The sequence below is a fragment of the Amblyomma americanum genome, chromosome 1 (genome assembly GCF_052857255.1).
Source record: "Amblyomma americanum isolate KBUSLIRL-KWMA chromosome 1, ASM5285725v1, whole genome shotgun sequence".
NCBI lineage: Eukaryota > Metazoa > Arthropoda > Arachnida > Ixodida > Ixodidae > Amblyomma > Amblyomma americanum.
Window position 1 is genome coordinate 300,173,721 of NC_135497.1, and position 17,333 is coordinate 300,191,053.

At 46.4% G+C, this 17,333-nt stretch overlaps 1 protein-coding gene and 1 non-coding gene across 2 annotated transcripts in view; one reads left to right on the top strand and one right to left on the bottom strand.

The window, feature by feature from the left end:
* LOC144115288 (UPAR/Ly6 domain-containing protein crok-like) overlaps positions 1-17,333 on the bottom strand; it is a 52,700-nt gene that overhangs the window by 9,155 nt on the left and 26,212 nt on the right. The window contains exon 2 of the mRNA XM_077649612.1: positions 7,099-7,260. Coding sequence (XP_077505738.1) covers positions 7,099-7,260 — 162 coding nt within the window. The remainder of the gene's footprint in view (positions 1-7,098; positions 7,261-17,333) is intronic.
* TRNAP-CGG (transfer RNA proline (anticodon CGG)) lies at positions 1,398-1,471 on the top strand. Its single transcript has one exon. It is a non-coding gene; the product is annotated as a tRNA-Pro (tRNA).

The following is a 17,333-nucleotide window of genomic DNA, read 5'->3' on the forward strand; positions in this document are numbered from 1 at the left end:
ACGCGTAAGAAAACATTATTGTTATTATTCCTTTTAATGGAGAGGGAGATAATTCAAGCAATCATTTGAGATGGGAGATAATTTGACAAATATAAGAAAAGACATACCGCGATGGAACACGAATACACGATCAGCATGTCGAGCGTGGCTGCAGTACCAACTTGACTACGGCAGCAGCTGCCCCTTCGACTGCTTTCTTAGGTATTTATGCCATGCACAGACTTGCGTAAAACGCGATCACCCGCGTCGCAGTTAACCACAGCGATGGACGTGGTATGTCCTTTTAAACCGCACGTGAAACATGTTTGTTGAGGTTGAAAAGAGGCAGCTCTGGGAAAACCCAGTTTTGCTACCTACGACATCAGAACAGTTGGAACAGACATATTTGCTATAACAATGAGCAGACGTAAATTGTGGCTACATATACTTTTTATTCTACTTTGCCAAATTATCGGATATTAGAATCACGCAATTACTCCCCCTCTTAAACGAAAGGGAATAATGGTAAACTAAAGAAAGACGCTGAGTGAATCACCCAGAGCTAAACAATTGTTTTCAAGGTAACCAATGATTGTGAAGCCATTATTTAAAGGTAAAGAGTACAAAAACCAACAAAGTGCACTGTGAAAAATAAAGCGGCTCTCAGAGGGCGCGCTCACACACGGATACACTAGTGGGCGTCACTCTGAGGTCGACATTACTGAATGCTAGCAGATATGCACCACTCGACATTGCTTTCCGCTCCCTCAGTTTCATTGCCAGGTTCGATGTGGCAGCACCAGTGGTGGTCAATATTTGCCAAGTTTTATCATAAGTCCCTAAGACATTCCTCGAATAAATCATTCACCAAATCAGTTCACACCACAATTAACACACGCCGCTTAACAAAATCACTTGGTTAATTCCAACCCTGTCATATTTCTTCCAACTTACTCGTTTACCGCCTCTGGCGACATGCAGTGTTCCTTACTGCCGTCTACATACTACCGTCTAGATGCGATACTGGCCAGCTTCATGGTCCTCAGGGCCCACACTGTAACTTCCATCCCCCCAGGGACTCGAAGTGCTCTCCGACTGAGTGAAGCACCAGGGGTGGCTCTCAGTAGCAACAAGAAGTGCAGTGGTGCAGTCACGCCATTTTTGTCCGGAACTCCGTCGCCGCGCGTGGGCACCTAAAGCCTGAATCCCTGCGTAGCTGCTAGGCCGTTTCATTTTTTTGGCCCTAAAAGCACAACATAGTCACAAACTATATATATATATATATATATATATATATATATATATATATATATATATATATATATATATATATATATATATATACCCTTTCAACACTCTCAAGGTTCGCTTACACCCAATAAACATAAATACCCACCAGAGCAGCAGATTGGACAACCGTCGCCGTAGCTCAGTTGGTAAGAGCACCGGACGCGGTATTCGGAGGTCGTGGGTTCGGATCCCACCGGCGGCATGGTTGTTTTTTCTGCTGCTTTATACTTAATTTTCTTTAAGCGACAGATTAATCGAAGCATTAAAAAATTTAAGAACACAGTAGAAACATTCTCCTGTGCACCATGGTTTCGGTGACTGTTGGCTTCCTGCATATATATATATATATATATATATATATATATATATATATATATATATATATATATATATATATATATATATATATATATATATATATATATATATATATATATAGGAATAAAAGGTCACTGCTTGTGAGCGCAGCTGTTACACAACTGCGGTGCCATTCAAGTTGTTTTGACGCCAAAAGCGATTGTTCCAGAACTGACACGCCTCCGAGTCTACCAATTAATACAGCCTTGCCTTCTGTGTAGATGCTATATACAGCAATTAATAAAGTGGCCTCATCGCGCGCATTTAGACAGCGACTGATGTGTTACTATTTTGACGGCTAGTCCTACGATTATTTGTGGTGCAAATGAGCTCCAGAACTGCTTCCGCTACTTTATCCAATCGGTGAGAGGTCGAAGACCGAATATCGGCCCAGCTGAGGAAACGCGTTTGAGTTCAAGTCGTATTTATATTGTATAGAGCAAATCAAAGGGTCCACATAAATACTCAGTCCACAGTAAATCCCAAAACAAAACGCATGCCCAACTTATAAAGCATTGAACCAACAGACAAACCCCGCGTTTGCAAACATAGGGGGCACTTGCGGACGCTGGAGCCTACTGGGGGTGAAAAGTGGGGCTAGCGCCCATAGGAATACATGAAATCAAAAGTTTTCAAAGCATATTTCTGCTTTAACAGTGCACCTGTGATATCATCCCTTCGTCAAGAATAACAAAGTTCATCTTTGAAGTGAGTGTACAAGTATGGAACGTCATTTCGAAGGCGATGTATTTTTTTTTTTGAAATTCCGCGTTACGTGCGCGTGGAGATGATTCCCGGCTGGCAGTACGGAACCAGAGAGCGGCTCTTTGAAACATATGTAAGTAATAATAATAATTGGTTCTTGGGGAAAGGAAATGGCGCAGTATCTGTCTCATATATCGTTGGACACCTGAACCGCGCCGTAAAGGAAGGGATAAGAGAGGGAGTGAAAGAAGAAAGGAAGAATGAGGTGCCGTAGTGGAGGGCTCCGGAATAATTTCGACCACCTGGGGATCTTTAACGTGCACTGACATCGCACAGCACACGGGCGCCTTATGTAAGCAAAACTCAGATTTTTCTCATTTCACAGAGTACCTGTGAAGGCGGCTGTTAACAGTTGGTGAGTGCTTTGAAGACTGTGTAAGCATGCTACGTCACTTCGAAGCCATCTTTTTAAAACGGCACAATAAATGTGCGTTGTGAAGCCGGACTTATATCTCCAGAACGCGCTCTATCCACTGCATGTTTCCCGCGGAATCGCGCAAGCTTCTCGTGTATTCCGACATATTGCTGCGTGCGTTTCACTTGCTCATTATTACAGTCGCTCAAACTAGACAGCCTAGACAGTATTGTCTGGAAACAGCAGTTCTCAAACGCCATGGCAATCGCACGAAAGAGAACCACGCACTGTAGCAGACGGCGCAACAGACGATACATCATCAGGCCGCCTGCGGCTCCGGCGTCAGCCAGCGCCGCCTATGTGTGTAATGACGGCGTCAGTCGTCTGCTACAGCGCGCGGTAGGTGCATTGTGCTGTTTGAGGGCTGCCTTCAATGTAAACCTTGCTGTCGCTTGAACGACAGCATTTGTGAGGGAATGTATCTTGCACGGCATAAATCACAAGACTGCACGAGAAGCTTGGTGGTCAAGTGCAACTCTTGTATGGGCTAGTTGGTACAATAGAATTACAAAAAGAGACTGCGCGACAGACGAAGACAGAGGAGGCACGTAAAGGAGATGCCGGTCCTGTCGTTTTGTGTGCCTCCTTTGTCTTAGTCTGTCGCGCCGTCTTCTTTGGTAAAGTTTGGTTCAACTTGGTTGTCCACGACGCCAAGCTTCGAAGAGACGACTTCATAGGTTCACTGTGAAATCAAAAAACTGCTTTGCAAACGTTTGCTTCCATGTACTGACTGCTGCGTAAATCATAAAAAAATCGAAAATGAAATTCCCTCGGCCTAACCGCCCGCTCGTTAGCACTCAAAATTCGCACAAAGGTAGAATTTGGGGGTAAGTTTTGTTTTATGTTACGTTTGGGTGGAGTACTTGCCTGATTCAGTCAAAATTAATCGGAAATCTTCATCGTCTGTGGAGACGGAGAACCAAAACTGCGAGCTTTCGCAGTAATGATGCCGGTAGCGCCATCATGCGCCTTCCAGACGAAGAGCCCACTTCCGTGCAGAGAGGCTGCGGAGAAACTCATGCGAGAAACGCAAGGTGCGGTGAGGGGGGCAGTTGCACGCAACAGCATTTTCTGCGCCCAATTTTAATGAGCGGCCGAGAAAGCACTTTCAAACCAACTGCGCAGCCGCGTTCTCCACGATGCGTTTCGCCGCAGCCGCAGTGGTAGAGTGCTCGTTCCTTCGGTGGGCACAGATGGCTCCACGGGTACGATTGCTGCGAAAGCTTGCCCTTTAAGTCCGCCGTCACCGCAGACTATGGACATTTTGACCGAATCAGGCAATTACGCTATCCAAACGAAGTTTAGAACAAAAGTGACCGTCAAGTATCCCACGCAAAATTGGAGCTGGAACAAGAAAGCGGTTAGGCCGAGAGAATTGTTTTTATATTTTTTTCTGAGTTACGCAACAGTCAGTATTCCTGTGGGCGCTAAGCCTACTTTTCACACCCAGGCAAGTCCGGCTGCCGCGAACTCTCCATTTGTTTGTAAACACGATGTTGGCCTATAGGCACATTCTCTGAATGCACTGCAAACACAAGCACTCCAAAGAAAGATGAGACATATCAGCCACTTCTTTGGAGGTCTTTCGGCAAATGAAAAAGTAAGAGGCAAGTTAACTAACACACTAGCTCTATATACTAATCCGCTTCAGTTAAAGACTGGTACGACGCAGGAATTGTGCAGCGCAATTTTTAAATCATGCCGGTTGAAAACAAATGAACTTGCATTAGAATTTGCTTTTACACGCGCACCAAGCCTCTAGAGAAAATAGTGTCCTCATTAAATTCGCAACTCACAACTTCTGAAAATCTTTCTAATTCAATTTCCACCGTGATTCCGCTTTCGCTGCATATTTTAACTCGCACTTTCTACAAACGCCACGTCGTTTGGTTTGCTCGCTAGCTAAGTGATCAGTGTGCTACTTGTGGCCCTGTGCCATGGCCTGACTGCTTTCTTTGGTGGTGGCTTGGTGTTTGTGGCTGGATGCATTTATGGAGTCATGGCCACGGGTCGCAAAGCCAGCGCTGATGAAATTAGAGCCCGTGCCACAGGTACCGCCAAACTTGTTCCGTCTAGCGGGGCTGTCGAAGAACCATCGGGGGACAAGATTACACCCAGCTAAGGTCAGCTCGAAACAGGATTTCACCATCCTTTTGTTGAGGTTTGGAAGCCTTCTTGTTTCAAACTCTTCCAGATTATCGTCTGCAGCTTGTCCAGGTAGCATGATAACTTGATAGATCATTCCAGCGAGGACAATTCTTCCATTGCACACCATTTTGAGACTGTGCACTATATGTAAAGGTTTGGAGAACCTTGATGCATAATGCTAAGTCTTGACTCGCTAGGTGCGTGGGATGAGCAGGTCAATTTTTGTGAGTTTTATTCACTGTGTTGCCTCATGCTATTGTATTGTAAAACCACTCTTTTTGTGGGTTTCCAGGTTGTTAGGTACATCAGTTTCTCCTTGCTTATTTAGGTGTTTAAATGAAATGATATCCCGCTCAAGTTTAAATATGCATGCAGTGTTATTACATGTAGACGTGCCTTCCCCAAGTATCATTCTTGTTATGCCTGTTTTTTTTTTGGAGATGTTTGCTGTGTTGCTGCACTTTTACTTTTGTTCAAGTCGTTTTTCAGAAGCTATTGCAAAAAAGTTAAGATATTTGAAAGCAGTACTATACTCTCATTCGTCAACCTACATTACTGCCATTGGGCGCCTAGGATCATATTCTGCCTCCGCAGAAATGCGTTGTTGTTGTAAGCTGTTCCATTCACCTGAAAAGTTTTTTTACCCCGTATTTATGAAACGTCTTTTCGTGAAAGTGTAGTATACAATAGCCATTGGGGTTACACAACTTCATCTGGTATAATTAACGTTTTATGCTCATTTTGGAATTTGGTGTAATGAGTAATGTGAGCAGCTATATCAATTTTAGCTTACATGAGCATATTAACTAGGACACTGTCGAAACTGCAACTCGTTGCAACTACATCTGTTGGTCAAGTTTGTTGGAGCTTCGGCCTAAGCATACTGCTCCGCTTGCAATGGTTCACTGAATGTGCTGTGTATTGTGTGGTGAATAAAATATGCCATGTAACACGTCACCTGCTACCACTGGAAGGTGGCGTACTCTACCACAATGCCACCGCTTCAGTAGCATTTCATTTTATGCTGGCACATTTTATTCACCATACAATACACAGCACATTCAGTGAACCATTGTGAGCGGAACAGCGCGCACTATGGCCGGGGCTCCAACAAACTTGATCAACAGATGTAGTTTCAACGAGTTGCAGTTTCTACACTGTCCTAGTTTACATGCTCATGTAAGCTAAAACTGATATAGCTGCTCACATTACACATTACACCAAATTCTAAAATGAGCACAAAACGTTGGTTGTACCAGATGAAGTTGTGTAAACCCAATGGCTATTATACTGCCCTTTCACACACAGACGCTTCATAAATACGGAATTGAAAAGAAAACTTTTCAGGTGAATGGCGCAATTTACAACAACCCATTTCTGAGGAGGCAGAATACGATCCCAACCCGCAGATTGTACTTCCAGGTCCAATGTACTTAGCGGCGGGCAGAATTTGCAACAGAACACTGCGGCCTCACGCCACTACTCGCACATAAATAGTATGCTGAGGCCGCGACGTTGAACCTTCGACAAAACAAGCGAACACGGTGGAAATTCGAAGACCGTACGCGCGAAAAACTGGAAGGGATAAAAGTGTTGCCCACGTCGACTCTTTCTCTCGCGTGGTGATAATTAAACAGCTTCAAACTTAATGAAGCAGAGACGCATAAGCACGCGGGGTTCTTCGGATGCAAAACGAAAAACAACTAAGAGCAGCGGCACACGTAGAAACCGATGAAAAACAGTGCAAATATGTGACTTCACTTCACAGCAGATTCTTTTTCTCTTCAAGTGTATCCAGCAGATTGCTGATTACGATTGGAAAGCACTCACGAGAAACCAAACTTAAGAGATTGACACCTACTAGCTGTTCCACTATGGTCATGCCGGCGGTATGATCCCTTCAGATACGCTCATTTCCTAAAAATTCTCATAATAAAGAGAACCGAGTGCAAGGCACTGAACGGTTTCGTGTCGTATAGGAATGCGAGCAGCAGGCCTACGCGCCAACTCTCATCCCCAAATCCTAGCGCCCGAAAACCTGATCTTAAGAGTAAGCCCCAAGCCTTTTAAAACCCAGACTCGGAATAGATTCTCATTCTACGGCATTCGGCGACATTCCCTCCGTAGGTCCGCTCGGCACTCACCTTTTTGAACGATCTTTCGGCAGACTTGCGCTCGGGATCCCGGAGGGAGGTGGTCCTTGACACGCATGTCGCAGTTCACAAGGTCCGAGGTGATGTTGTTGAATGGGTCGGCGCAGTTGGGGTCGTAGGCCGAGTTGCAGCGCCAGCAGTAGATGGCCCAGCCTGGACACGGTACGCACGAAAGCGCCGTTAAGAGACTCGGAAATAATTTTCACGATGCATGTCACGTCTACTAGTTCTTTTCAGTAACGAGGCGATTGCCTCTGCTATCTACTGCAAATAGAATCAATAAATCAAGCAGTAAGTTAACATGGTGCACACTGTTCTCCTGGTACCGTTTAAGTAAGCATGCCGGCTTCAAAAATCACGTGCTCAGGACAGTTAAGAAGAGTCAGAACTCATGCTGCACTTCGCACATTGCGTATAAACAGGTTTATGTACCATTAAGTGGAAGTAGCCAGGCTGGGAGCGACTTGTGACGCTGACATAACGGCATTAAATTTTGCGATGCGTACATGCAAATTTCTGACTATCTCATCGCTGTTTATCTGTAATAGTGACTACTGTTTCGAGCAAAAGAAACCAACGGAAAAGCTTTTCGCCGATAGACGTGACGTAATGGCATTCCGTTCTCTAACATGCTGACAAGGGCATTTTATGATTCTCAGCGATCAATGTTTAGTGCGAAAATCTCATCGATCCCCATTTTATCTGTCGATGAAAGAAATGTAAGAATTGCATTGCGTAAATAAACAAAACCAAGACGTGCTCCTCCAAAAGATACCCAAAAATTGTCCGCTGGCTACACATGACACATTTTTCAGAGCATACACTTTGCCGCCCCCCTGGACAATCGTCTCACTGCCCGACAGGTTAACGAGAGAAGTTTCGTTTGCGAAACACAACGGTCTAAACATCTACCTCGGGGCTATCATAGCAGGGCAAACGGTGGAGCTTTGAATCTGCTAGAGGAATAATAAAGAAAGAAGCAAGCAAACACGTGACAGAAAAGAAAACAGGCTTGGAAGCTTGCGCAAGTCGGATTGTCTACGTTCGAGCGTTTACGTATGGACACTTAACAAAATGTGTCATAGAACTTGGGATTTCGGTGAAATCCCTTCTGGCGGCACCTTCTGTTGCCGTTCGGTGCCATCTAATCTCACTGCGGATGCAGACGAATTCCCGGCACAGCAGACCGCTTCTTGCAGTCTGTCGGTAAGGCAACAAAGCGCTTAGAACACGATGCCACGACACATTCGCCCTGCTCAAGTTGCCAAGGTGATGTGATCCTCGACGGTGATCACGCCTTAGCCGGGGTTGGCAATATTGGAAAGTTTCATTCTGGCGTGCTTGATCTTATCCGTACTTCACCATACGCCATCACTGTCTGACCGTTCCCATAATAGCCCGGCTATACGTATGTCCGAGGATCTACTCGCGCACTTGAAAAAAAAATCCACCGTAAAATCTGGATGCGAGCTCCATTCAAGGCGAACTCGTCATTTGTCGCTGCGTTGACGCTAATTGGCAGTAAACGGTGCATCAGCTTTTCACTGCGTCTAATATTGCTCAAATCATAAAGCCTAAGCAGTAAGCCTATCCTGCTCTTGCAGTTGTTTAGCGTTTCGGACGTCCCGATAAGCAAAACCAGAGGCGTCATTATGTTGACATGGCAAGGGCAAGCTGGGAATTGGTGCGCTGGCAGGGCTCGAATGATCGCACCACATGAGATATTGCCAGTAAAAAAAAAAAGAAAAATTCAGTTCGTGGCATCGCATGCAACACACGTTATATAATACAATAAAAGCTGTAGAGCGAGCACGAACTGTTTCTTTTCACAACCCGGATACTGTTAGCCACTAGTGGTTTTCTTTTGCGGGCTCTGAAAGTGGCACCTATAGGCGCTTGCTTTTGAAGCCGAAACGGAAAATACCTATATTAAAACTTTCCGTGTCTGCTGCCAACGTAAGCAGCGTAAGCTACGGATCAACTTTATTGCGCTCCTGTAACTAAAACACTGTGTACGCGTGCTGTTATTGTGTATGCAAGAGTCCGTAATGACATATAACCGCTCATGAGTTGTCCGAACGGTTTGAAACAACTTCAAGCGAAGCGGATATTGAAATGCGCCAAACTTGCATCGCGTATCTGCCGAAGTTACCGAACTTGCAATACGACAGAACCGGCAAGTATACGCTTTGGACTGAAAACACCGCAAACCAAAGGTTACAGCGTCGGTCGTACAGCGGCTGACAATACGCGCAGTATGCAGAGCGCACTCTGCTGTGCGAAATCCATTTGACCCACTAGCGCATAAGGACAACAGCCTGAAAGGGAACAGCCATCACCGAGTGATTATGTGACCAAATTCATTCAGTGACTTTTGGTGGATTACGATGGGACTAAAATGCTGAACAACACATACTGTTGCGTTATTTCCTCAGCCATCTGGGACCATCGCTGGCAGTAGCTCCTAGAGGGATAGCGATGGCGGGTGCGTTCATCCGCGGATTCCCGTTAAAAGCGTAGGAGCTCCACTCCCGCGTTAAATCTCCCTCCACAGCATTCACAGCAGTATCGTGGCGCCATCGTTCGAGAGACCCGAGAACTGCACGCAAGTGTTAATCATTGCTGAGGCATTCCGCCCCTTCTTTTAAATCCCAGTACCACTGTTGCAAAGGTGCTTCAAGTGAGATTCGCGCATCACACGAGCTGACCGCTCTCACTTCCCACGGAGACGATGGCTTTTCTACCCGCCGGTGCAGATACGTATTCTTGTGATTTCTCTATTCCACCGACGATTACTGTAAACATCCCGGCTTGCTCGTAAAAGATAAATTCGTGTTGCGCAGCACCAGGCTTTAGGGCAGCCAATGTGTATCCGAAGCGGTGTGGCACTGAATTGCAAAATAAAAGCCGCCGCTATGAGGATGCCGTCGCTCTGACGAACTCACCAGTCACGCTCAAAAGAAAGCGGTGATCAGACTCTCCCCCCCCCCACACACACACACACACAAAAAAAAACCCGGAAAACTTGGCGATGTCACTGTCACGTAAAAAGACAAAGGGGCGCGAAAAAAGCTGCCCAACAAGTTGCGAGACTCTTCCTCGCGAAACCGCGCACTAAACATTATCACTTAAATTTCTTGGCAGCTTAAATTAGCGGCGGCATAACACACGCAAAATCCTCTTAGCTCCAGAATACTCCCGCCCAAGATATTCATTGCGTATGCGATTTAAGAAGGAAAACTGACAAAACCAAACTGTGTTTAACATTTCGTGCCCGTAACTAATTCATTCAACATGACTAAGAATAAGGACAAGCTCTAGGTTATTTTTATGACTGATGCTGCCTACGCGACTGTTTCCTTTGTGCCCACAGGTAACAAAGCGCCATATAACATTGACCGAAATAAAGGCGGCTAGTTGTCGCATCAAGCAAAGTGTTTCAATCCAAGCAGCTGGTTGTGTACCGAAATGTCTCCACAAGGGCGTTGCCATAACGGGCAGCATTGCTAACCCGTGCCAACAAGATTGAAGCAAAGTTTCGCCGTAGTGTTGCCATGCCCAGGAATCTGAGACATCAACAGTTTCAGCCACCTTTCGGTCGCTTGCTCAGGACGGCAGTGTATTTCAATCGACGGCCATTGTTAAAACCGTTTTGTTTTCGAAACACGGTATCGCACTCCCTCAGAACGAACACAGTGAGAGAAAGCACATAGCGTCCTCATCGCGTGGCATATTGACCAAAACGCTGCTCTCCTTCAGGAGTAAAGGACAATTTTTATCACATTCTGCTATGTGGTGAAGCACCCTAGCGGGTCCAGTTAAGCTGATTCAGATGAGGCACTCTCAAAAGGTGCTTGAAACTGTATGCGCAGCATCCAGAGGGATATCGAAGGAATTTCATTAAATCCTTGTGCGCAAATCCACTCGCAAAATCATTCGAAAGTGTCTCAACATCGACATACAAAAGTGTGCGTTTAAGAGACGCCGCGCGACCACAACCGCCTTATGCGCATCGAAAACGCTCCAAGAGGCGTTTATAAGTAAAAAAAAAACAATATTTCGCGGTCGTTTTCGACCTAAAAAGGGAACGCAACCTAGCTGACCTACAAGAACGGAGGCTAATTAGTTGTTCATTGAGCAGAGAAACGCGCTGTGATGGTTACCGACGAAAACGCACACCGGACCGATTAGACAGACAACGCGCGTACTCGCAACTGATTTTATTGCTCGGAAAAGAGCTCGTGTCTGTACGGAAACGCCGTTGTGATAGTGAGTCATAAGGTTACGTCACGAGCCAGAAACTCTACACGAAAAAAAAGTGCTCTCTTGCCCTTTGATCAACACGATATTCCTATAGCGATTCCAGCTCACTATCCAAAAAGTCGGCAGATTCAGTGTTCACATAATTTTCTTTTCCGGCAGTCATCTCCTACGCTTGGATAACTTCCGTATTAGTTTTCGCGTTGGGATGAGCTAGGGCGGTGGTGTCCCCATCCTAGCTTATGCGAAGGCGAAAATTGAGATGATGGTGTTTGTCTCGATTTGTAGAACGAGAGCTAAAAGCATACCATGCATGCCTAAAAATATGTTCTGCGGATCGAGGGAAGTTGTTGAAAAGAGGTTCAGTTCATCTTGGTTCGAAGACAGCCCGAGCTACCCTGAAAGAGGAAGTATTAGGCTAGAGAGTCCTGATCAAAGCGGTAAGAGAAGAAAGAAACATTAAAAAAACAAACTGGCTAATACGAATCAGCGCTTCGCACTTCCTGATAGGCGAGGAGCCTCGTGGTGGTACAGGTGTGGCCATAAGTAAACGGAGCACGCTCCCCCCTTCTAATTGCAATCACGCCTTCCCTATCAGACATGAAAATAAAACATTATTTGTCCGTGAAAAAACGCACTAGCTTCTACCATCAGCTTACACATACCACAGCTGCCAGTTTCAATTGGGTAACGCGTGAAAAGTGTTAGAAAGAAATAGCGTGCTCTCTTTACTTTTGTCCGCACCTGTACCAAAACAGCGATTACGCCTTATCGGAGGTGGGTTTCACCGCAGTACATGTAAACAAACGTTTTTTTTTTTTTTGCTCGCGGTAAATTAAGTTTTTCCGCAGCGCCGTTTTGCTGGCTGGAGTAGTCTACTTAACGACAGCACTTCTGGCCGCCGCCTTGTGGTTCGAGCGGATAATGTCCCGGAATCTTGCGCAAGTAGACAGTAGTGTCGCCATAATTCTTAACAACCGCATAATAAATAACAGATGACACTCATAAATTTTAAATCAGCACGCCGGGGGACGCCACAAACGCACGTTAGCTCATGTTGCAATGCTTTGTGGCAGAAACGCTGGATTTATTTCTCGTCCCGATACCAAACGCACCCAGACGAAACGAGGCGAGTGAAAAAAAAAGAACGCAGAAATCGCAGCCTCCCTTCATAAACTGCACTGCGCCGAGTTTGGCCCCGCTCTGAGCGAACTCGGCGCGCACCATTCCGCGAGAATGATGTCTGCCCGCATTTCTCGGCCGCTGGAACGGATTTCTCCCGAGCTTCCCCCGCATCAGGAGCAAGAACGAAGACTCGCGGCTGCAGCCTATTAACTACGCACAAAAGAGCGCTTCCTATCCAACCACAGTGGGTGGACACCTTCTTCCTCACAGCACGCAGCCCCGCATTCGTTTCCTGCCGTCCGCTCTTAATGCCTGCCCCTCCCTTTACTGCCACGCACTGACTCATCACCTCCTTCCTAACGCGATTTCGAGCCCCTTTTCATTGGCTTCCCCGCCCAGAGCTCTCGAGTCAGCTCCCGTCTTCCCCTCCCGAGAGAGCGGCCCGCTGTGAAGCCCCACTGCGCTGCTCTTGGCCAGCGTGCGTCGCTTTCCCCGCATATTCGCCGTGTCTCACAGCGTCCCCCCCCCCCCCCCCCCCCCCCTTCGGCCACACTTCCGCGGGCCGTGCTTTTCACCCCAGCCGGGTTAATTAGGAAACGCACGGTGGTCCAGCATGCCGAGTAAGTGGCGCCCGTATATACGAACGCAAGCGAGGAAGGCTGCGTGCGAGAGATTGCGACCGAGACCACTCCTGCCGGCCATTTTTTTTTTTTTTGCCAGTGCCTCTCGCTTCTGGGAGAACCACGGTTCTCGAGGCGACCGCGCTGGCCATCCCAGAAGAACGGCGAAAACACGGCACTGGAGTAATAACAGAGCGTCATATGTCGCCGGCTAAGGAGGAAGGAAACGTAAATGTTGACCTTCTCGCACACTACGAACGACTGAAGAAGAAGGATGTTCTTTTTTTTTTCTTTGCCAAGGAAAATAAAAGGCGCTGGTTTTCCTCCTCACCAACTGCAGTCGAAGTGTGAGGATCTTGAGCAATTTACCCTAAGAAATTAGCGTTCACATAGCAGCCTCTGGAAATGATTTGCGTGTTAGATAAAGTCTCCTTAAATAACAATCAAAACAGACCACTACCTTGAACAAGTGAAACGAGGGAAGCCTCAGACCGCTGACCGACCTTTCCACGTACGAGAGGATTTGTCCTCTACGAAAATCCGCCGGCGGTTTAGCATTGCTCAGCACAAAATATTGCGCGAAAGCAGAGTTTTTTCGCAGGCGGACACCACCGCCACGTACCTGAAAGCGTGCTTGAGGTGTCCACTGACCCAGCAGCCAGTTATGCTCGTCTTCATCTTTGTCATCGTCAATGCCAATTCGCCTAATGTACGCCGGCGGCCTATGCTCCAGCGCCGTGTTTCTGCCACAGCGTTGTCCACGCCAATGCAATGTAGCGCACATCCCCCTGTCACTACCACCACATAGCTCAAAGAACTAATATTAGTTTCGCAGCAGTGTTAGTGAATACGATGCGCAATGCACAGCGCGAGAGTGTGTTGCAGTTAGGTTAGTGCTTGCGCGCAGCGGCCTGCGAAGCTGATATGTTTGCGCCGCCGCGGGTTCAACTTCCAGTCTTGTATATTTATTTAATTTATTTTTTCTATTACTTTTACCTACGACAAGCCCATAAACACCGCAAGCGTACAAACACCGTAAGATCTTGCTCTGGGTTGACCCATCGGAATAGTGGCTTCGCACTAAAAAAAATATAGAACATGACACAGGCTTTCGAAAAGTTTGGCTGAGAACATAGTCAACAAGCATGCAGATAGTAGATGAGTCCTATAGAGAAAGACTCCCCTGCTCCACATAGTCAACAAGCATACAGTGAAAAATGGTGCATCGTACGCGGCACTGGAACTGGATCATAATGAGGCTTGGTTATAGCAAAGGAGGTGTCTTTAGACTGTATATAGATATCTGGGAGAACCCGTCCTTATAGGTACGGTATTCCAGTATATGGGTCATGTGTGCCTTTTATGGTCATGAACGTTGACAAATTATTGTGCAGAATGTCAACTAAAGTATTGTATCGACCTGGTCACGAGAAATCCGACACCACCATCAGAATGATTAGAGCAGGAATTATCCTCTCCTTGACTTGCACTTGCAGATGGTAGTTTTTGGAAACTATTTTTCTACAACCAATTTAAACACCAAAATAAACAAGACTCACTTCGATACATACCGCGTTATCAAGTTCCGAGGGTTTACACTAACAATGTCAAAAGGACCCGACAGTGTTACATCCCTCACTGTTTTAAAGAACTGCCAGCAGATGCGCTTTCTTAAGATTTTATCAATGCTGCAAAATCTGCATTGAAAGCTCAGATAGGGTATCGCGGCGACAATGTTTGCTGAGTTTTCTTGTAATTTACATTATTGTTCTCGCACTTTACATAGCGTTCATTCGCCAGAAATTTGCCTTTTACTTTGCACGTACTTTACTAATGGGCTATTAGTTGTTCAAAGAATGTGAATTATGTTGATTGTATTTTCATTCTTTCATTCTGTTCACTGTGCTAGGATTGTGAACTGTCTATTGCTTTGGGTTGACAGCGCATTGCTCTGCAGTGTACCAAGCACAAGCCTGTGCGTGCGAGTGTTTGTGCGTGCGTGCGTGCGCCATAACCACTAGAGTTAAGACTGGAGCGATCAGAAAAAATTAACACCCGATTTACTTCATTAAAACTAAGTGCGACGTAGATGCGCTAGCACATTATGTATGCGCCCTTCGCATTGGTTACTTATGACGGAAGCACAAGAAACATACACTCGCCAAAGAAAAATATTTAACACATGACGTTTCGAGACCCGTACGGGTCCCTTGTTCACAATGAGGATGGGCGGAATGGGCCGCTACATATAAGCGGACTTGACTGCACAGTGAGTGGGCGTAGATATCGGGGAGATTCCCTTTCGTCCTGTTGATAGCATTTTTGGTTGTCTGTATGTAAAATTATTCGATAAGTAATCGTGAAGATAAAGGTTTCTTCGTGTCCAAGATTGTGGCGTTCTCCCAGTCAATGGAGTGCTGCATCATTTGGGCATGCTCTGCAAGTGCGTTGGGGGAAGTGCGACCTTTCTTGACGTCTTTCTTGTGTTCCCTTATTCTTCTTTTAAAATCGCCTGACTCGCCAATGTATGATGCATCGCAATCCTTGCATGGGATCTTGTATACAACGCCGGGGTAACATGTGCGCTCTAGGCGGTCCTTCACGTGACACAGCTCAGCACCCGCTATTTACGGCTTACCTAAAATTCATAAACCGGACATACCACTCAGGCCGATAGTTGACTTCACGCGTTCCCCATTGTAAAGCCTATCCAAGTATCTGCACCAGGTTATTGGACCTCTTGTTGGACGTACGCCGACATACGTGAAAGATTCCGCTGATTTCGTTGCTAAACTCAAGGCCGTGGCGGTTGACAACGAAGACACCATGGTCTCGTTCGATGTGAAATCGATGTTCACATGCGTTCCAGTAAACTTCGCTGTTGAATGCTGTGAAAGGGCACTGGAAGAAGACCCATCACTTCCATCCCGTACGCCTTTTGGAGCAGTTGATCTGTGCCGCCTCTTAAGCTTCTGTCTTCAGAACACATATTTTGTGTTCAGCAACTTATATTACAAGCAGGTGTTTGGTACGGCCATGGGTGCATCTGTTTCCGTAACCTGTGCCAACCTCGCGCTAGAGTGTATTGAAAGTTCGGCCCTACAATCGTTTCATACTCGTCCGAAACTGTTTTTACGATATGTGGACGATTGCTTCTGCGTAATTCAGCGCAAGGATGCCAAACCTTTTCTGGACCACCTCCACTCTTTTCAACCAACAGTTCAGTTCACAATGGAAGAAGGAGCCGCCGGAAGTATTGCTTTTCTCGATGTTCTCGTTCTCCGCACTCCCGATGGGCTCGCCACTACCATATACCGAAAGCCCACACATACCGGCAAGTACCTCGATTTTAAATCTGCCCATCCCATAGGCCACAAACGCTCCGTCGTGTCCGCTCTGTTCAAGCAAGCTGGTCGTCTATGTTCTAGTCCTGGCCTTCTCTCTTCCGAGCAGCAGAAAGTTCGCGTCGACCTTGAAAATAATGGCTACCCCCGTCAGATGCTAAACAATCAAGAACGCCGCTGTAAGGAACCTGCTCAGCCCCAGTTTGTTGGGCAACAGAAACGCGCGACTGTCCCGTACTCCCGGGGTACAAGTGAGGCTCTGGCGCGAATATTTGCCAAATACGGCGTTCGAATTGCGCACGTACCGTCCAGCAAGCTGAATCAGCAGCTGTGTCACGTGAAGGACCGCCTAGAGCGCACATGTTACCCCGGAGTTGTATACAAGATCCCATGCAAGGATTGCGATGCATCATACATTGGCGAGTCAGGCGATTTTAAAAGAAGAATAAGGGAACACAAGAATGACGTCAAGAAAGGTCACACTTCCTCCAACGCACTTGCAGAGCATGCCCAAATGATGCAGCACTCCATTGACTGGGAGAACGCCACAATCTTGGACACGAAGAAACCTTTATCTTCACGATTACTTCTCGAATCATTTTACATACAGACGACCAAGAATGCTATCAACAGGACGAGAGGGAATCTCCCCGATATCTACGCCCACTCACTGTGCAGTCAAGTCCGCTTATAAGTACCGGCCCATTCCGCCCATCCTTATTGCGAACAAGGGACCCGTACGGGTCTCGAAACGTCATGTGTTAAATATTTTTCTTTGGCGAGTGTATGTTTCTTGTGCTTCCAATATGCTTCCCCCTCGCCAGACAGGATTCTGTCGAGACCTTGATTACTAATGACGGTTCCACAGAGAGTGAAG